The sequence below is a fragment of the Aythya marila genome (assembly GCF_965140915.1).
Source record: "Aythya marila genome assembly, chromosome: 3".
NCBI classification, from domain to species: Eukaryota; Metazoa; Chordata; class Aves; order Anseriformes; family Anatidae; genus Aythya; species Aythya marila.
In genome coordinates, this window is record NC_139044.1 from 33,728,031 (window position 1) to 33,747,168 (window position 19,138).

General features: G+C 48.3%; 1 protein-coding gene across 1 annotated transcript in view; it reads right to left on the reverse strand.

The window, feature by feature from the left end:
- MDGA1 (MAM domain containing glycosylphosphatidylinositol anchor 1) overlaps positions 1 to 19,138 on the reverse strand; it is a gene marked incomplete at its 5' end in the record, with an annotated part of 132,499 nt that overhangs the window by 29,026 nt on the left and 84,335 nt on the right. Inside the window, 2 exons of the mRNA XM_082755484.1 lie at positions 13,387 to 13,538; positions 17,152 to 17,421. Coding sequence (XP_082611610.1) covers positions 13,387 to 13,538; positions 17,152 to 17,421 — 422 coding nt within the window. The remainder of the gene's footprint in view (positions 1 to 13,386; positions 13,539 to 17,151; positions 17,422 to 19,138) is intronic.

Here is a 19,138-nt window from a genome sequence, read left to right on the forward strand (position 1 = left end):
GCAAAGCTCTAGGTTCCCCAGTCAAGTCTATCTGCAGGGGCACATGGGTTTAATCAAATAAATACCTGTCTGCCACATAGGTTTGGCTGTAAATCAGAAAAGAAAAACTGCACCTATGTCTCCCTGGGTCACAACTGTCCTGCTCCCAGGTGAGACCTATCTCCAGGCAACGGGCAAGGCACAGCTGGTGTACTGGACATACCTCCTCCAGGAGCATAGGAAAAAAGTTTTGTGAAGGCAGAGAGAGGGAACAGGCTGGAGCTCAGCATGGTTTAAAAGACATGAAATCAGTGCAGGAGAGAACAAAGCTCCAGCCAGCCACTCGCCCTGTGTGTGCAGAGCTGGTGTGGGCTTGCAGTGACTAGTACAGGCCCAGTAGAGAGCAACATTAGGGTCAAAGACTGGCTCTGCCTCCCCCTCCCCAAACACCCTTTGCCTCCCTGACTGCCAGCAGCAGGTCTTTGCAGAGCTGCATGCATCAGCCCAGCTGGAACCCGTTTTCAATCCTCTCCTCCCATCTCCCAGTGCTGCTCTTCTACCATGCTGCCCTGGTATCTTCTTCCCTCCATCCCCTCTGCAGCCTCTTTCCTCCTTCTGGTCACGCTGGCCCAGTGCTCCAACTTAATACTGCTCTGGTGCAGTTAATAAAGCAGAGGCAGGCACAGAGGATGGTGAAACGCTGGCCACCTTATTAGAGATGCTGAAGCCTCTGTGGAGGATCTCACACACCAAGCTCATTCATCACCAGGCTCAGGATGCTGCCAGCAGGGCCAGAACAAGAGCACAGCGCAACGCACAGCCTCATTTCTGCCTTTACCTCCTTCCATTTCAAATAATGAGAGGGAGGGGATGGGAAGAGAAAAAACAAACAAACCCACACTGTTTCCACCAGCTGGCTGCAAATATCACACAGGATGCAGAGGTGGGAATGCTCTTGCAGCACAGGTTTGCTAGAAACACCTTACAAAAGACAAAATCAGCCCCAGGTGGGGCATATGTATTCAACACAAACAGTATGCAAGCTGTCCCTTTCCTTGTCACTTGTAAGCAATATTGGCAACCAAGGGAGAGCACGCACAAACACTCACATGTGCATTTAGCCCTCAAGCCTCCCAGAACTGCAGACTAGGTCTGCCTGTTCTCATTCCTCACCATCACACCTTGTCGGCAGTCCTTGTCTACCCAGTCCCCGACTTATCCTGTGAACTGGTTTGTCATCCACAGAGAGGGCTTGGCCTACTGAGCCAGCTCATGGTTGAGGAACACACAGCAAGAGCCTCAGAGAGAAAAGCGAGGTGCCACACTACCTCTGCCACCACATTGTGTTCCCAGCTGGGACACCGTCTCAGCAGAAAGGTCCAAAGTACGACACCACCATGCCTAGGCTTTCTGTTTGTTAAAGGAACAAAGAATGTCCTTTTCAGACTGAATGACATTTAAGCCAGGTACATAACAGCTAGCAGATATAATAAAGCCTAGGCATATTAGCAAACACATCCATCAATAGTTAATGTTGTACTGCTGCCCAGCAAGCCACACCACGGATTCACAAGAGCAGGATCACCCACGTGTGCTGGGACTCGGTGCGACCCGAGCAGCCACGCACGTGCCCCCACAGCCTGCTGCACTCTAAGCAGCTGCACGCTTGTTTAGGGGAGAAACTGAAATCAGAAAGGAAACCTGTTTCAGCATTAGGCTCCGGGGAATCATTGCAAACACCAGCTAGAAAAATGTACACGAAAATCGTGCAGATTCTCCAGCAAGCAGATCAGAGCAAAGGAGCCGCTTGGTGGGCACCCTGCTTCCCAGCACTCCACTCCTGCTGATCTCTCCTTATTTGCCCCCGTTTTTCAACAACCCTGCTCAGCACATGAGCTCTGCTCTCCAGCACCCTCTCTCAAAATCCTTTCTCCACGCTCTCACCCTCTCTCCCTTCTTTCCTCTGCCTCCTTCCAGTTCCCCTGGCTGCTCCTTCATTCAGCACCAACCAGAAAGGGTGGCCACCTGCCCACTGGTGCTCTCACCCCCAGCTAACTGCAGGCATGGGGAGCTGGGGAAACTCCTGGCTCCCATCCCCAGCTATGTGTGCTGAAGACAGAGGAGATGGACACAAAAGTGGGCTGGGGTGACCCAGCAGTCTCACACCAGCTCTCATTTCACTCCCTGTGCATTTCCACAGCACCTCACCAGGAACAATCACACCACTGGTTTTAACACGATGACACTAGCAGCACTTGTGGTCTTCAGCTGGTGACAGCCAGGAAAGATGCTCCCAGGCACTCTGCCTTGGGACTGGAAGGGATTGAGCTTTTTTACGGTGCTGGTGGCAACTCCTGAGATGAATGCAGGACTCTGCAATGCAAAGCACCATGCTACTACAGCAGACATGCCGTGCCCTCTATTTCTGCACCAACTGCACCTCCAGAGCTACAGGATCCCTTGCAGAGAGGTAACTTCAAAGAGTTTAGATGCCACAGGCTTCTCAAGATTGGAAAAAAAAAAGAGAAAAAAAAAATGAGAAAAAAAAAAAAGAAGGAAAAGAGAAAAGGTGATGACAGGATTTATGATTACAGTGTCCAAGACTGAGCAAATTGCCCAAAGGCCAGACCCACAGGAGCATTTGCAGGTGCTCCATGTGCCTTGAAATGAACAGCAGTTGGGCTGGGACAATGAGCAGAGTTGTCCCCACACAGAGCTTCTCGCATTAAGGTATTTAATCATCCAGTGGCTACTGCTAAAGAAGGAGATTCCAGGAGATTAGTTCCATGGGTGAAAATAACATCACAGCAAATTCCTTGGGAAAAAAATAAATTAAAAATGTTCAAAAAACAGAGGCATGAGGAAGGTGGAGACAAGACAACTACTGGACATGAAGCTGCAGGATTTTCCACTGATCCTTCTCTCCCACTTCTTCCCATTCACTCTCTGGCACATGGCAGTGGATCGAGAGTCTGGTCCTTGACATCACCTTGGCACCACGGGACAGAGCAGAGGAAGATGGGTTTTCTTTGACGTTACATTTGGACACTATCAATTTGATTCTTGCTCTCTGTATTTTGGCAGAGGGATAAAACCCCTCTGCCCTGGCAACATCCTTCCAACTTCCAGGAGTTTAGGAAAGGGAGCAGCATGGCCACCTCCAGGGATGCAGCAGGGGAGGTGCAGTGCTGGCTCACAGAGTCCAGTCTCCTGGCACCGCAGGGGCTACTTCTGCTCGTTTGTTTTATGAACATATCAAATCCCATCTTAAATGCCATTCCCGTTTGGCCTGCTGCTCCTGGTGGATGGCTGTTCCAGGGCCTGACTGCCCTAATGATCTCATTTCCAGCCTGAATTTATTCGCAGGCAGCTTGCACCCAGTTGATCTTGTGACAGTATTGTCCTTTAGCTTAAATGGCCCTTTTCCCTCCCTGCTGCTTGACCCTCTGTTGTTTTCATAGACAGCAATCACATCCCCTTTCACCCTTTGCTTCGCTAGGCTAAGCAAGCAGAGCACTCTGTGCTTCCTCTTGTAACACACTCTCACTTTCCCTGATCTACTCTATAATCCTTTACTGCACGATCCCACTCACTGGGTATCCCAGCCCTGCATATAGCATGCAGTTGCTCCACTCCACCTTCCCTGGAGGTACCTCGGGCTTCACGTAGGAGTGCATTTGCCCTTGGCACACCTGCCTCTCACCAGCAGCTCCCTGCAATCAGCTCATTCACCCACATCATGCCTCCATGTCAATCATTTCCCACTGATGAGCTCCCAGCTTGTAGCAGATTCCTCTGCTAGCACGTCCCACGGTCACAACCTTGCATTTGTACTGCTGCATTTCATCCCACCTGACCCACTCAAGTAGTTTTTAGCCTCCCAGATCTTCTTTACAGTATCCTGATCTTTCACTGTGGTGTCATTACCTTCCCAATGGTTATCACACACATATTTCAGCAGCACACACCTAATAGGAGATTCTGATCTGACTGCAAGTTATGAGCCACAGTGAAGATGCCTTCCCCCTCAGCAGGGTAGCTGCCATCTGCAAAAGCAATTTAGGTGAGTTTGGGGAAGTGGAGAAATTTGGTTTGGCTATGGAGACTTACAGTAGCTGTGACATTTCCCTACAATTTCTCATTAAGCTTCCTGTGCCTGTTAGATTGGATAGAAACATGTTCCTGGGTTAGTACTTCATCACCACCTTGAACTGAAATGATGTCAAGCATAAACAGCATCAATTAAAGCTCTAGGATAAATTTAAACATGGATTCATTTCCGTTTCCTTGCTTGATGACCAATACTTATTAGGGGTTTCTCGAGCAAATAATCACACTGCAAACAAAATTGGCATCTGCTAGACAAGCACACCAGTGAACCAAAATTCATGCCTACGTTGTTCATCAGTCAAGCACACAGGTTCAGACTCTGGGGTTAAGCAAGCATGAGTAGCCAAAGCAAATCCATTATTCAGTCTAAATGAGGAGTCCTGGAAGGTTTTCTTCTTAGACCGTCCTTAGCAGAAGGCTCCCTTTCTGGGCTGAGACATCCCTAGCTCCAAAGAGAGAAGTAACCGCGACCTTCAGTAGCTGCAGAGGACAGCTGGAGCCATCCTAGCCAGGAGACAGCCTCTCTCTCTTTCTCTCACGCAGGCAATCAGCTGCCCATCCTCATTAGGTGCCGAGAGCAGCAGTTTACAGCTTCCCAGAGAAGCCAAATTGGTGCTGTCATGAATTACTGTAAGTGCTTGTTCCACACTCTTCAATAATGTCTTTCATTAGGGGCTGATCAGAAAGCAATATGTATTTTATTAGCATATGTTCCCCGGTCTAAGAAGAGCAGACCTAATCTTCACTCTGTCAGGGAGACAAAGTGAAAGCCTTAACTGAGGCACAGCATGACTGGCAACGTCATGAGCCATGGCCTGAGTGGAGCATTGCAAGGCTGCATGTCCTGAGGAGCCCAGGTGCTGGAGGAGAAGAGGAAAACAGCAGCTGAATTTGGGGAGAGGTGGGAAGGGAGGGAGAGCCACACGCTCCCCAGTCTGTGCAAGGAGCCTGTGTTGGGGTTCGTGTGGCCTGAGAAGTAAAAGCAACCCAAATTGTCCCAGCTTCAGTTAGGTTGGGCCCTGAGCCGTATTGCCTATAATATGGTTGAGCCTTACTGAGACCCATGCAACCAACAGGCATTGCCACCTCCCAGGCCCCCTTTAGACTCTGTCAGAGCTCACTGTTAGGGCACCTTCACCCTTACAAACCACAGATAATAAACTATGGGGCTATTGCTTACTGGAGCAGAAGCAGCCTCCGTGTGTGACTCTGGGCTTTCCAGTCTGGTACACATAAAGAAGGTACACAGGCAAGTATCATCCCCGTGCCTATGGGCCACCTCTAACTCAATTGCATTTGCAATCTTACCTCTAGTAAAGCAGGGGCAGGCAGCACAGCATATGCAGGGAGAGCCATAAAAATCCTTCACGTTTCTCCATGCAGCCTGCACTGGCAGCAAGACCGCATAGGCTTTGTTTCTTTCTGAGGCATGGTCAAAAAATCCTCCTAGTGCATACTCCTGCCAGTTTGTCACTAGCTACGGGAGAGATTACATCTCCCTTCCAAACCCTTCCCCCTTCACTCGCTTTCTCTGCTTATCTCCAACATGCTCTAGGAAGCGAGAGCCAGGAAAAAAAAATAAAAAAAAAAAAAAGAAAAAAAGAAAAAGGAAACAAAAAAGGAGATGGAAACAATAGACTGAAGAGGTGGAAAATAATGAGAGGGAATAGGGAAGGGGAAGGTGTGTAAAGAAAAGACTCCAAAGCAGCAGGAGGAACACGGACTGACTACTGACAACAACAGACGAGCAGAGTAAATGGGAGGAAGCTACATCACAGACTATCAATAGGGACTCTCAAAAAGACTCGATAACCGGCATGTACCCCTTGAAGCCACTGAAGGAGTGTGGATCAGAGATGCACACAAAGGACTTGCTTTTACCTTTGAGACCTGGCAAGCATTTTTCATCCTGTGCTCAGTTTTGTAAAACAGAAGCCAAGAGCCTGCTAGATACAAACAAGCACGAGGGTGTGAAAACAACATCTCAAGCCTGCAAGGCTGATACGAGGGGGTATATTGGTTGGGTGAATGTGATTATCTCTTCTCTCACATTCTCCTTACCCTGAATGAGCACTGAACAGTGGTGTTAGGAGCTAGAGATAGATGAGATTTTGTAACTACATGCGTTTTAAGAGCATATGAGCCTTTCTAGCAAGATTATTCATACTGTTCTCAGGCACTGTAACTATTCCAAACAGAGCTAAGAGTGGAAAAACTGGTCTAATTATTCCCTTGTACCAGGAAAGCTAAACAATAGCCTGCTTTCTCTCTTGCCCAATCAAGTGCTTGAATTGCACTGGGAGCAGTTCTTATGAAAAGTGAATGTTAAAATGAAATCTCAACTCCAACACACCTTTCGAATGGCAAGCCATGTTGTAAAGCTTTTTGCTACCCTGTTGTGGGCAGGTTACTTTACTTGGTATAATCCGAGAGGAGAAATGGTAGCATGAGCCTAAAGCATGATTAACTTGCCACTGCTCATATTGCCATTTTTTCCCCGATTACCTGATTGCAAATGATCTCTGGACCAAGAAAACCATGAATCATAATGAAGAGCAACGTGCGAATGCAAAAAGACAGAATATGTCAGGCAAATTCATTTCTTAGGCATTGTTTGTGGGACAAGGGAAGACTCACTAGCAGAACTGGAAGGTATTTGGCAGACCTAGGAGAAACCTCATCCCACTGCTCCCAGGTGTTTCCACTGAACTCACCTGACCCACCTGTGCTGTTCAGACCAGTGTTGAGCATCCCTGACCAGCCTTGCAGGAGCCACCCTGACACTCCAGCTGACAGGGCTAACAACACCCATGGCCAGGCAGACACCTCCACCTGCAGTGAGGAAGGGCGTGGAGGAAACTCTTGGAAACCCCATTGGCACTAGTGGAAGCTCCTCTGTTGCTGACTTAGCCAGTAACAAATACATACATGTATATGAAATGAGGAAAAAGCTTCTTGCTTCCCACCCCCTCCTAACATCCCTCTGGGATGAGCCTTCCCCTCCAGCACAGGTAGAAAGGGTCTTGCTTTAGCAGCTGCTCTCATGGACGCACCCCAAATGGCGGATTGCTGGGGGTGAAAAGAGGGATGGTTCGGCATACTGTCAGCTGCAGTGACTGATGCTGTGTCTCCTTTACAGGCAGGAGAGAACACAGCTGAGGCAGGATCCTGCCCTCTCTGTTCCCAGCTGCCTGTGGTACAGTTATGGCTTTACTCCCCAGGCCCTTCATAACAATCTCATTAAGACTCAAGCAGAGCTTGTCCATCATATGCTATTGATCAGCCAGCTCTCCTTCCTCCAGAGTGTGGCTGCCACTCAGCCCCACCACATCCCAAACCTCTCCTCCTCTCGCAGCCTAAAAAAAAAAGGCAGTGTCACCTCTCCCTCCCCTTGCTTTCCCTGGCTTTGCATCGTGATGGCTGTTTGAACCACCTGCTAAACACACTGCCCTGACACACTGGCTTCCTTCTGCAGCCTTTTCCACCTCCCTCAGGGCTGACTTCTTGCAGCATCACGTACGCCACTAGCATAACTGAAGGCAACTGGCTGGAGAGCACAAATGTAATCTGCCTATTCTCACTGCCTGCACAAAAGTTGGAAAAAAAAAGAAAAAGAAAAAGAAAAAGAAAAAAAACCATCAGTGGGGGAGACAGGGGAGTTAGACCTGAAAAACCACCTCTTCTTGCTACAGAGGGCAGCTCAGCAGGTAGGTGGAATTGCGTTGATTTGACTTTGTCCTATACGACAGCAGCCTGTGATCAGACATCAAACTGGCAGACGGGGCAGGCAAAAAAGAAAAGAGGACTACAGAAGCTTTCCAGCAGGTGTGACTTACAAGCCTTCCCACAACAGAAGGTCTGTTTTGAAATTCAGTCCTGGGCAAACATTGCAAGGCCAAGTCACTGCAGTCCCCAGTCCTGGCACCAGTGAGACAACCCCAGCACAAACCATACCCAGTGACACGATGAATGGTAAAGGGATGTGCCCTTTGTCACACCCCACAAGTCTTTTGATCCATGGAGCATCTAACAAGCAGCCAGGGGTGCTATCTGCTTCTTTGTGAGAAACCACGCTCCTCTTCCTCAGGCTAGGACAGTGATGCTGTAGCAGGGAGGAGGAAAGGAAAAGGGGTTTGCACTTCCCTTTTCCATGTGCCCTGTCTATGCCTTGTGCTGAGACATCAAACCATGCCGTCCAGTTAAACAGACTCTCAGCTTCACTCAGTGGGGAGGATTTCTTGGAGGAATCAGCATCACAAGTGCTTCCCATCCTCCAGGTAACACAAGGTGAGTGCTGTACAGCTCACATTTGATCCAGAGTATGATGGCAGCCTCCCCAGTTTACCAACCACAACTTCATCATTTAATCTTATCTTCTAGTATGAAAAGGAGTTAAAAGAACCTCCTAGAGAGCTAAGCTCTCATAAAGCCTCACGGCATCACCTCCCCAGCTCCTGCAGTGTCCCCCACCTGAAAACACTAGAGGGGGGACACGCAGGATGGGGCCACGAGGATCACAGGGCCATAAGGAGCCTCGGGATTAGGGCTATGGACACAGGCCTGTTCACAGCCCCATCTCTGTTACCTTGGTGATGGCAGCGCTGCCCAGACAGCATGCAGCCCCTGGGAGCCAGCAACACGTTAGCCTGTTTGTTTGTAAAACGAGTTCAGCCACCCCTGCCTGTCTTATGCAGAGCTTTCTTCTTCTGTAGCACTCAGGCAAGCCCCCCTGAAGAAAGAAATGAAGGATCTGGGGAGACCATATAGTGGCCTTACAGTCAGTACCTAAAGAGGACCTACAGGAAAGCTGAGGAGGGACTCTGTCAGGGAATGTAGTTATAGGACAAGTGGTAATGGCTTTAAACTAAAAGAGGGTAGGTTCAGATTAGACATTAGGAAGAAGTTCTTTACTCAGAGGGTGATGAGGCACTGGCACAGGCTGCCCAGAGCAGCTGTGGATGCCCCATCCCTGGAGGTGTTCAAGGTCAGGATGGATAGAGCTTTGGGCAACCTGGTCTGGTGGGAGGTGACCCTGCCCATGGCAGGGGATTGGATTTACGTGTTCTTTAAGGTCCCTTCCAACCGAAACCATCCTGTGATTCCATGATTATGTCACAGGGTTGCTCACAAGCATTGGAAGATGCATCCAGCTTCATCAGGTTGTGCTTGTCATGCATCAAGGGCCACCTACATGGGTTCATCAAGCTACAGTGGTGCATGAAAGGGGGAAAACAGTAGTGTGAGCTAACAGTGCTCTGCACTAACGCTTAATGTAGAAGCATGTGGCCTCAAGTACGGTTTACTTGTCCTCCCTCTCGAGTTGCACAACCCCTGCTTGGTACGTGATGAGAGAGCATGAAGGCCAGCCCTGCCCTGCACGCCCTTGGAGTGGCGGCTGGCTCCGTGCACTAATGAGGCCCCAGGCAGCCAGCAGCTGACAGACGCTGCTGAAATGGGCTCTGAGGAGAGCAAAAGAATGACTCGGAGGTAGAAATGAAGCGATACAGGTCTGCAGCCCGTGGGCCTCAGCGTTAAGACAATCCCACTGGGTTGCAATGGCCGTCAGCAGAGTTAACCTTCTGCCCTAATCACAATCATTAAATTCCCGCTAACGCCCCTGTCCTATGTATGTCCAAACAGCTCTGTTCTCTGTCACCACCCCTCACGGTGAGCCCGGCTCCCCACCGCCACAGCTCTCATTAACGCTGCTCTGGCTGGCTGATGAGGCGAGTGGCAGCCTGCTCAGGAGCCCAGATGAGTTTTGTGGACAGCAGGGGATGTTTATCCAACATGGAGGGGATGAAAGTACAAACAAAGAGCGGCTGCACAATTACTCGGGCATCGCGCAGGGCCACTCTCATTAAAGACAGTCTCCCTGACACGAATTAATCTGAAGTGACAACTCAGTGAGCTAAATTAGCACATGGGTTTGGGCTTGGCTGGGTGCAAATTGCAGGGGTCTGTCTGCCAGGTAGGGCTAAGCCTGTTCCACAGAGGGGAAAGGCAGGAAGGTGTTAAGCTGGCCTTCTTCTGCCCAAGTCTACCCAGGAAGGTGCAGGGGAAACGGCAGCCTCAGGTCTCCTCGAGGAGCACAATGAAGATTAAACTCCCCTTCTGCACCAATACCTTCTTCTTCCTCTTTCTCCTGCAGCCTCAGGTCACAGATGGGTTCCAGCTCATTACGTGCACAGTAATTCTGCCACTATCCCCCGCAACCGTAACCACCAGCCCAGCTCAGATCTTTCCTCCAGGATGCAACCTGCTTGCAGTATTAGATGGCTTCTCATTTCTCTTTAATGTTAGAGCAGAACTCTGGGAGGGGATAAAATATACAGAGAGAAACAAGCAACTTAAAAGGCTTTTTATTTTTTAAGCAAAGATCTGGTTTGAGGAGGCTGCTTTGAATCCCCAAGCAACGAAAAGCATTTTCAGTTGGAGTGCAGTGGCTCAGTGCCTTTCCATGCTACAAGAGCACAGAGAAGAAAAAAAGCTGACCAAGCAATCACCCAAAAGCCTTCTGGATCAGCCCACAACCAAATGACCCAAGGCTACGGACTCATTAAGTTCACTGGCTACAGTGAAGTAAGACAGACAGCATTTGGAGCAGTTGCCTTGGAGCAAGAAAGGGAAAACCTCCCAAACCCCCAGAACAGCCATCTGTGAGGCTCCTGCAGCTCTTCAATGGGGAAGTTTTCCCCATGGAATTGGCACTCAACGCTACGCCACTGCCTAGCCCACCTGACTGATGCACTCCAGGAAATCACAGCCTATTTACCAAGACACACAACAAAGGCTTTACAAGAAGCTTGCTCCACAATGCTATCGTATGTGCTTTGCCTGGGTCAGTGGCTCCAAGCTGTCAGGCTGTTTATTAGGTTTTAATCTAAGGTTAATTCTTATTCTACTGGAACTGGTGCGTCTGCTGTGCCACTCAGCCTGTGCCGCGGTGCTGGGAACAATCGGCTCCTATGGAAATGCACCTGTCTGTGTTGCTGGAAGCCCCCATGCATTACTTAGGAAACCAAATTCCCCCAGACTGCTTACAAACCCCACAGGAATGCCCAGCCAGCCAGTGGAAGCTGTTGAACAGGGAGAGTTGGAAGAGCACAGCACCAACCAATTAATAAGCAGCACTTTTGCTCTCACCCAGCCCCGTTTTCAGCAGCTGCAGCAAACAAATTTAATTCAAGGGTTCCCAGGTGCCTTGCAAAGCATTCTGCGACTTAGGGATCTTGATATTACATATGCCAAGAGCTCTTCAAGCAAACTGGGGAGAGCAAAAGGAAAACCAGCAAAGTGTGTCACCGTCAGTGGGCATCCCAGCTGGCTGCTCTTTGGATATCAGCTCAGCAATAGTTAACTTCCCCCCAGACAGCCCCTCACCACCTAGCAGGTACCCTGAGAGGTGTGCTGTTTGATTCTCCTTCATCCTTAGGATACAGAAGAGCACTTGGCCATGGAGACCAGTGAGCTCCCACAGGGCTGGAGGAGGAGCTGGCTGGGTAAGCTTTCATCAGCTTGATGATGACAATAAATCAATAAATAAATCAACTACCTGTAATGTCCCCCTCCCCCCCCCCCTTTTTTTTTTTTTTTTTTTTTTTTAATCTGGGGAGAATATCCACTTCAATCCCAGCTCTCTGGGAGGGTTTTCGTGCCACCCCAGCTAGAACCTGGAAGCCATTGCATTCAGCAAGGATGGTGCACAGGCAACCAGTGGCTCTCCATGAGATGCAAGTGGCTTTGTAGGAGGGTCAGGAGAAAATATCATGAACACGCTTTCCAGACTGTTTCCTGCTTGTGCTCAGCAGAGTTTGGTAACAAATCTCCCCTGCTGCTTCCTTGCTCTGCTGTCCCTTATTCAGATTCAAGCCACCAAGATGGGAACTGCAGCCATTTCTAAGAGCCTGCCCATACATGAGATTGGATTACAGCAGGGTCACAGTACAACACTCCTCCAAAATACACCTCTCAAGAGTCAATACGATGTACCGCTGCTGCACAAGAAACATTAACAGCAATAACTGACAGGGTGTGAACAAAGTCAAAAGGTTTAACTTTCACGGACACTCAGCTTCCTTTATGTCATAAAGCAGAAATGTGGCTTTTCCTTCTCTTAATCCCTTTCAGGAGAAGCTGAATGAGGACAAGATCCAAAATTACTTTTAGGCACTATGCAAAAGGAAAAAAAAAAACTCAATATCACTGGAGAAAGATAAAAATCACAAATTAGTTTGTTGAGTTTCTGTGCTGATAATAGCAAAACTTGGCTAACGGGGAAGGGGTACTATGACAAACTGCCTTCATTATTAGAGGCTCCCCTGTGTCCTGCGTTATTATTAAGCACTGACAATGTGCTCTGCGCTGTATGAATAACAAACAAAGGCTGTCCCACCCCAGAGAGCTCACAAGCAAACGGAGACATAAAACTGAAGCCTACTGTGCAGAACTAGAGGAGAGAGACACTGGGATCTTTTTAATTATTTTGTTTTCTGTCTGCAGTAAACAAACTTCTTACAAAATGCATTTGCTTCCAAGCTACTACTGAATGGCAAGAACCGCCAATTTTAAGTGTCCCCGTTTTTAAAATGTGTTGAATGCAGGCACTTTGCTGAGCTTGGATGAAAGTACATGGCAATCCTGTTAGGTTAATGTGCTCTTTAAAAACACCAGACTCTTACCTAACCTTCTCCAACCGGTGATCTCTTCAATGTTCCCTCAGTTCACTCCCCACCCCACCCGCCCCAGCTCTGGCGTGATTTCTGTTCAGATTCAGAAAACCTTGAAACCCACTTCTCTTCCCCTGCAGAGTTTATATAGTCCCAATAGCTTCATTACTGAGACAGTATGAAAGCCCTTTTGCAACACAAACAGACACTGACTTTTTCTTGCAGTTCCTGCCTGGAGAGCTCTTCAGCTTATTCCCTTTATTTCATACAAGCGGGGAGGGTAGAATTCCACTTGCTTGAATCTTTGGCCTATAAAATCTCTAAAACCTACTAATGACTGTGGGCTTTTGTTCATATTAAAACCCCCTTCAGAACACTGAGCATTAACAGTCCAAGGGGAGGCAGTGGGGCTTTGAAAGCTCTCGATTGTACCCAACACCTGACTTAATGAACACTGAGCTGTGTACTCAGCCTGTCTCTCCCATTCAGTGGGGAAGGCATAAGTCTGTCAAGGTCTGGCAGTTTCCCCAACTACAGCTCTTAATCAGCAAGGAGGCATTGATGGAGCTGCTTTCTGAGGTTCTCTTCCCAAGAGCACGCACTGAGGCTCCAGAAGAGCAGACCTTACCTGCCTGACTTCCAGGCGATACTTGAGGATGGGATCCACAGCATCAGGCTCCTTCTGTGTCCACTGCAAGATGTAAGAGTAATTCTTGGATTGCTTCTGGCTCAAGGTGGGGTTGGGAGTATCATAGTAAAACTCTGGGCTGTAAGCTTTTGCTGAAGGAAAAAAACAAAAGGAGGAAAGTAAAGAGTGGGATGGAAGGGGAACATAAATTACAAAGAGATGCGGTGCAAGTGGAAGGGGACTGCTCACCCAATTTGCCTTTGACATGGTAAATTCCTTTAATATTCCAGCTGGTGTTGCATTGACATGCTGAACTGTTCATGGCATCTTTCTCTGAGGATCACTACTACTTTCCCAGCCTAACCTAATGGGAGGGTTCACAGACCCACAACACCAGTGGGGCATGACCAACACCCAGCTGGGGAACAGCTTCAGTACTCCAGCTGGAACCAGCTCTCATATTTCTGTCTTGCTTTTGTAGTTTGGATCGAGGTAACAGCTTTAAACTGGCACTTCTCCTCTTTCATCTGCTGCTTCACAGAGTCCCCTGCTAACAATCCCTGAAGAAAGATCATTTGGCCAGTAGGTCATAGGAAAAGCATTATTTATCGCACAGGGACCATGGCATTTAAAAGGAGACCTTGCTCCTTCTGCATCTCCCCTGCCCTGGCAGCACAGTGCTCCAGCCTCGTTGTAACGTGACGGTCATCTCTGCAGCAAAGGGGATGCCGACCTCAGCCGGGGTGAAAACAGCAGGAGCTTTGGCAAGGGCAGAGATGTCTTTTCTAAACCCACCTCTCCTCTTAAAAACAGAGGGCAGCAGGAGGAAAAGAAACACAGAAGAAACAATGTACTGGAGAGAAATTGGATGGTTCAGAGAATAAGGGATTTCCCATCATTTCCCCAGCTGCTGCTGTCCCGAACCAGTAACAAACAGGGCTTGAAAGCTGGCTGCCTGCAAAGCTCATCCAATTTGCTGGAAGTGACTGAGAGCCCTCCCTGGCATTGCCCTGCCAAAAGCTACCCCAAAATGCTGCCACAAGGCAATGCTGGCTGCAGCCCAGCGGGCAGCAGGAGTGGCTGGACACCAGGAGGACAGCAAATTTAAGCTTGTACAGAGAGATCCTACAGGCTCAGGCATTCTCCTTCCCCATTATATGACAAGACTCTCCCAAAATGTCACCATGTCCACGTAGATGAATTTTGGCTTAGGTGTTGCACCCAGCTCCTCAGAGTGAGTCAAGAACAACTTGAGGTCTTACCCCAAATGGGCCTGTTTGAGATTACCTTCCCTTCTCCCTGTGCAATTCAATTTCTGGGAGGTTCTGGGCAAGGCAGGAGCTGGCCCTGAACCCAAAGCCTCCTTTCTGAGGTCAGGTCCAATCTGGACCTGCACAGACCAGAACCGCACAGAGCAGAGCAGACACAAACAGCATCTCCCCAAGCAGTCTGCCACACCTTGCCACTTGAATCATGGGCCCTGCCATTCAGTGTGGTTATAATTAGGCTCGAAAGGATTCAATGTTTATTTTTTATGAACTCAGATGGATAATATTGATGTTTATTTCCAAGTCCTTTTTTTCTTATTATTTTTATTGACTTGAATTTTTGCACAAGCAAGAAGTTCAGAACCACCTCAGAGACTAATTGCTGCTTATTCAACTTGTATTGACTGTGGAAGTCAAGCTTCATAATGGATTCAGAAATAAAATCAGAACTGATGATAATCATAATCTTGCATGATATTAATTCCTTATTAATTGACTCTAAAATAGAAATAGAAGCTAAAAAAAATCCTTCCAATAGAAAGGAAGCACATCAAAATACTTTTGGAACTTCCTTTCTGGAAACTTTTACCATTGCCAGAAAGTTTTGTCTTTTTCTTTCAGCTGACAGGAAGAGCAAAAGGTTATTCACTCAGTCTTTTGGGGCTATTTCTGAGCTTTCAGATAGATAGTGGGAGAGCAGCTGGTGACCAGTATGGGTGGCCCTGATAACTTTCTCAAGGGAGTGGGTTGGATGCCTCACTATTCTTTCAAAATATTACCAAAAAAAGCTAATCTCCCATCCACAGAAGAAACTAATCCCATCCAATAGACCTTGGCAGGTTTATGTACTCTGTTTCCAGTACGTCTGAATGCCTCACAGTCACAACTGAGTCACTGCCTCCCCATCAGACAGGAAGGTTCATGGACCTTCTTTCACAGAACAGAAACAAAAAGCGACTATGCTGTTCCTCCACAGAGGAAGTCTGTAGCAGATGTGAATTTAAACTAGAGCTCAAGTGCCCTAGTCCAGCCACTGGATTATTTTTCAGGTTGCTCTAGAGGTTCAGAAGGTCTAATTGATTTGTAGCTGTGCAGGACACAGGCAGAGATGTTTGGAGCTGAAAAGCCAGCATCAGCTATCAACACCTTGGAAAAAGAGGAAAGATGCAGAAAAACTAATGCTTGCAGCTTTCCAGATGCGGGCTCTGTAGGGATGACCACTGCTTTCTGCTGAGGGGATCTTGCCATGGGGGACATGCCATGGCACATAGGATGGCAGTGTGTACTTGTTACTACTTCCAGCAAGAAACTGAGAACCTGGGAGCATTCCCGAACTTGTTGAGAACAAAGTTCGCCCTGATGGATGGCTCATAGCGAGATATGGTTTGCCATGTAGTTAGTGAGATGAGAGTTGCAAGCATATGAAGAAAGATTAGGTAGCCAGGGCTCTGAATAATAATTCACTGCCAGACAAATTCTGGGAGACATCCACAGTTAAGGGTAAGGTCCCGAAAAATGTTCCACAGAATAGAAATGGTTTGGGTTGCCCCATTCCTGAGAGCATCTCAGAGTTACAGCATAACTGAGCTTCTCCAGACCCTAGGAAAGATTTAAAGATTTGCTTTAAAGTCTGACCTCTTTGCATATTATTTATTCTCTCTTTCTCTCTCTCATTTTTTTTTCCCCAGTCCTGTCTTGACATGTTTTATAAATTGGCCCTATTCTGGAAAAACAATATTTTGGCTGAATTTACTGTTTATTAAGGCAACTTCATCTGAGAGCTTGTCTAGAATCTGGTGCCCAAGTCAATTCTGAGGTCATGGGAAAAACAGATTTAATGATCAGTTAGAGAGGCTAGGTCAGATGTGTGGTTTTAGATGCTATAACTCTGCCATCCCTCTCTGCAGTTGCAGGTGCTAGAAAGCAGCTCTGGTGCATGCTGGAAAAACAAAGCAAAACAAAACAAAACTGAGCAGTAAATCCAATAGTACTAGTATCCAACCCCAGATCATGTTTGTCCTAGCAGACATTGTGATTCAAAGACAGCCTGGAGTCACAGGGAAGGTATAGGAATACATGGTACCATTGGTTTGTTTGTTTCAGAGGGGAAATTAGATGTTTTTGGAGACTGCTGGCAGGATGTAGAGCTTTTCAATCATCCTTGGTCAATACTTACCTACCAAGCTTGAAAATACTACTACCAAGCCTGAAAGCTGATGACAGCCTCAAGTTTTAGTCTTTCAGGCAAATTTCTAAGTACTGCTAACATACAACAAAGGCTGGCACTAACTGCCCCGGGTCCATCCCAGACTTGAAGATGATGGAGACACAAATCCCTGTGGGCTTACAGAAAGTCACCCCTCCTGAACACAATGCCATGTACAAAGGAGGCAGCAGAAGTGGGACACGCTGCTTGTACCAGCATTTACTGGGATCAAGCTTCCCACCTCTGTGCCCCCATCTCACATCTCGCTCCCACGTGCGCTCTGTGACTTACCAGACACCTGGAAGAGGCAGGCGGAGACCCCCACATCATTGGAAATGCTGCACTCGTAGTTCCCGCTGGTCTCCCGGCTCACGCTGTCCACCTTCAGCTCCGAGTAGTCCTGCTGCTCTGCCGGGGGCTGCGCCAGGAGGGTCCCGTTGAAGCGCCAGACGGAGGTGGCCACCTTCATGGGGCTGCCCTTCAGCATGGTGCAGCGCAGGGTGACGCTGCGCCCCACGCCCTGGCGCACGTCCTGGAAGGCGGGCTCCACCACCGGTGGGACTGGGGACCAAACAGAGCAACAGACAGGGGTGTCATCAGGGGACAGCCACCTCGCTCAGCGCGGCCACCACGACGCTGCCTCTGAAGAGACAGGTGACGGTTATTTCTGAGGTGATATTTGTTTTCTATCTGGAGACAGATTTGTTGGACTAAAAGCAGTGATAACTGCCTGGCATCTCCTTCTGACTGGGCTGGAGCCACCTATCAACTCCCTCCCATTTATTATTATTATTATTTTTTTTAACAAGTTCTCATCCCATGGGGAGGCTGAGCACAATAGCTTGGGTTCAGTCCCTGGATCCCAACCAGAATACCCATGGTCCTCAGTCCTCATATCCAGCATAAACTGCACCACCCAAGCAGGCAGGTACCCTCACAGGCAGTAACACTCATGTCCTTCTGTTCAGTGTCCAACAGGGCGACCAGAGACACCATGTTCAGATGGAGAGATGAACATTGTGTGTCCTCAGACCTCAAGGGATGTTAGAGGAATACATCAATAAAATACACCAGGGACTGGCTACCAGGACCCTTGGTCCTATTCTAATCTCTGCCAGCAACGCCCTGGTGTCATGAGGTGAATCACTTCTCTCCATGCCAGTTTCTTTGCCAGTTACATGAGAGTGATGATATGTGGATGTCTTCCTAGCAAAGGGGGTTAACTCTTGTTCTTTAGCACTTGCAAAAAATTACAGGAACCTCATGATTTGGGCATGGCTGAGGCAGAGCAAGGAGAAAGTCTATGTTGGTATTGCTTGGGTCAACAACCTTATTTAACACAGTGGCAGAGGACCTCAGTCTCCACAGCCATCTGGTGGACATGCTTCATATGCAATAAGATCTTAATTAAAACACTGGAGCATGGGAATAACCAGCAACTCTCTCTCTAAAATGAGAAAAGGCTTCCTGAACACAAAGCAGCGGTTAGCCCAAATGGACCAGAGGGAGGACAGATTTATAGCAGCTCCGGCACAATCACAGCTCACCTTCCCTGGGTTCAGAGCACTTGATTTTCCACTGACAATTTCCTACAACGCACCTGTCCCCTCTGAACGTCTGCAGAGCTGCCAAGCAGGGCTCCCCTCCTGCAGCCTGACACCAGCAAGGCTCTCCTACAGCTCTGTAATACTGGTGACCTCTCCATCAGCCACCGTATGGGTCTGCCATGCAGTGTCCTCTCCCTGTGGACACCGCCGAATCTGTGGGTATGCCTCCTACGAGCACCTCCTCCACCTGACAGCCCCACTCAGCTGTGGCTGATTGTTTTCTAGGTATCTGTTCTCAGCTCTCAGCCTCTGGGCCCTTCACTGCACTTAAGTGGATTAAAAGCAACCCTTGACTGAGCTCACGTTGCCGTGCTGAGTGGCATGGTCAGCTTATTACAGATGGCTTTGCTAGCAATGTGTCTCAGCGGGTGCTCCAAGCACTGACTTGCCTTTGGCTCGCATGTCTTCCACCTCACGGTGAGAATTATGTGAGAAGTTGTTTGATTAGACCTAGTGCCATGAATGTGTCATCTCCATCCCTAGCTGCTATCCCATTTCTTGGGTCACATCTGCTCCTTAATTGAAGACGGCGGGGTCTCACATTATAATCAAGGCTGGCTGGTGACATAGGGAAAAAAAAAAAAAAGGAAAGAAAGAAAAAGAAAAATGGGACAAAAGAGAAAGGAAGGTTTAAAAATAACATGTCACAGCAGCTCCAGATGTGTTCAAAA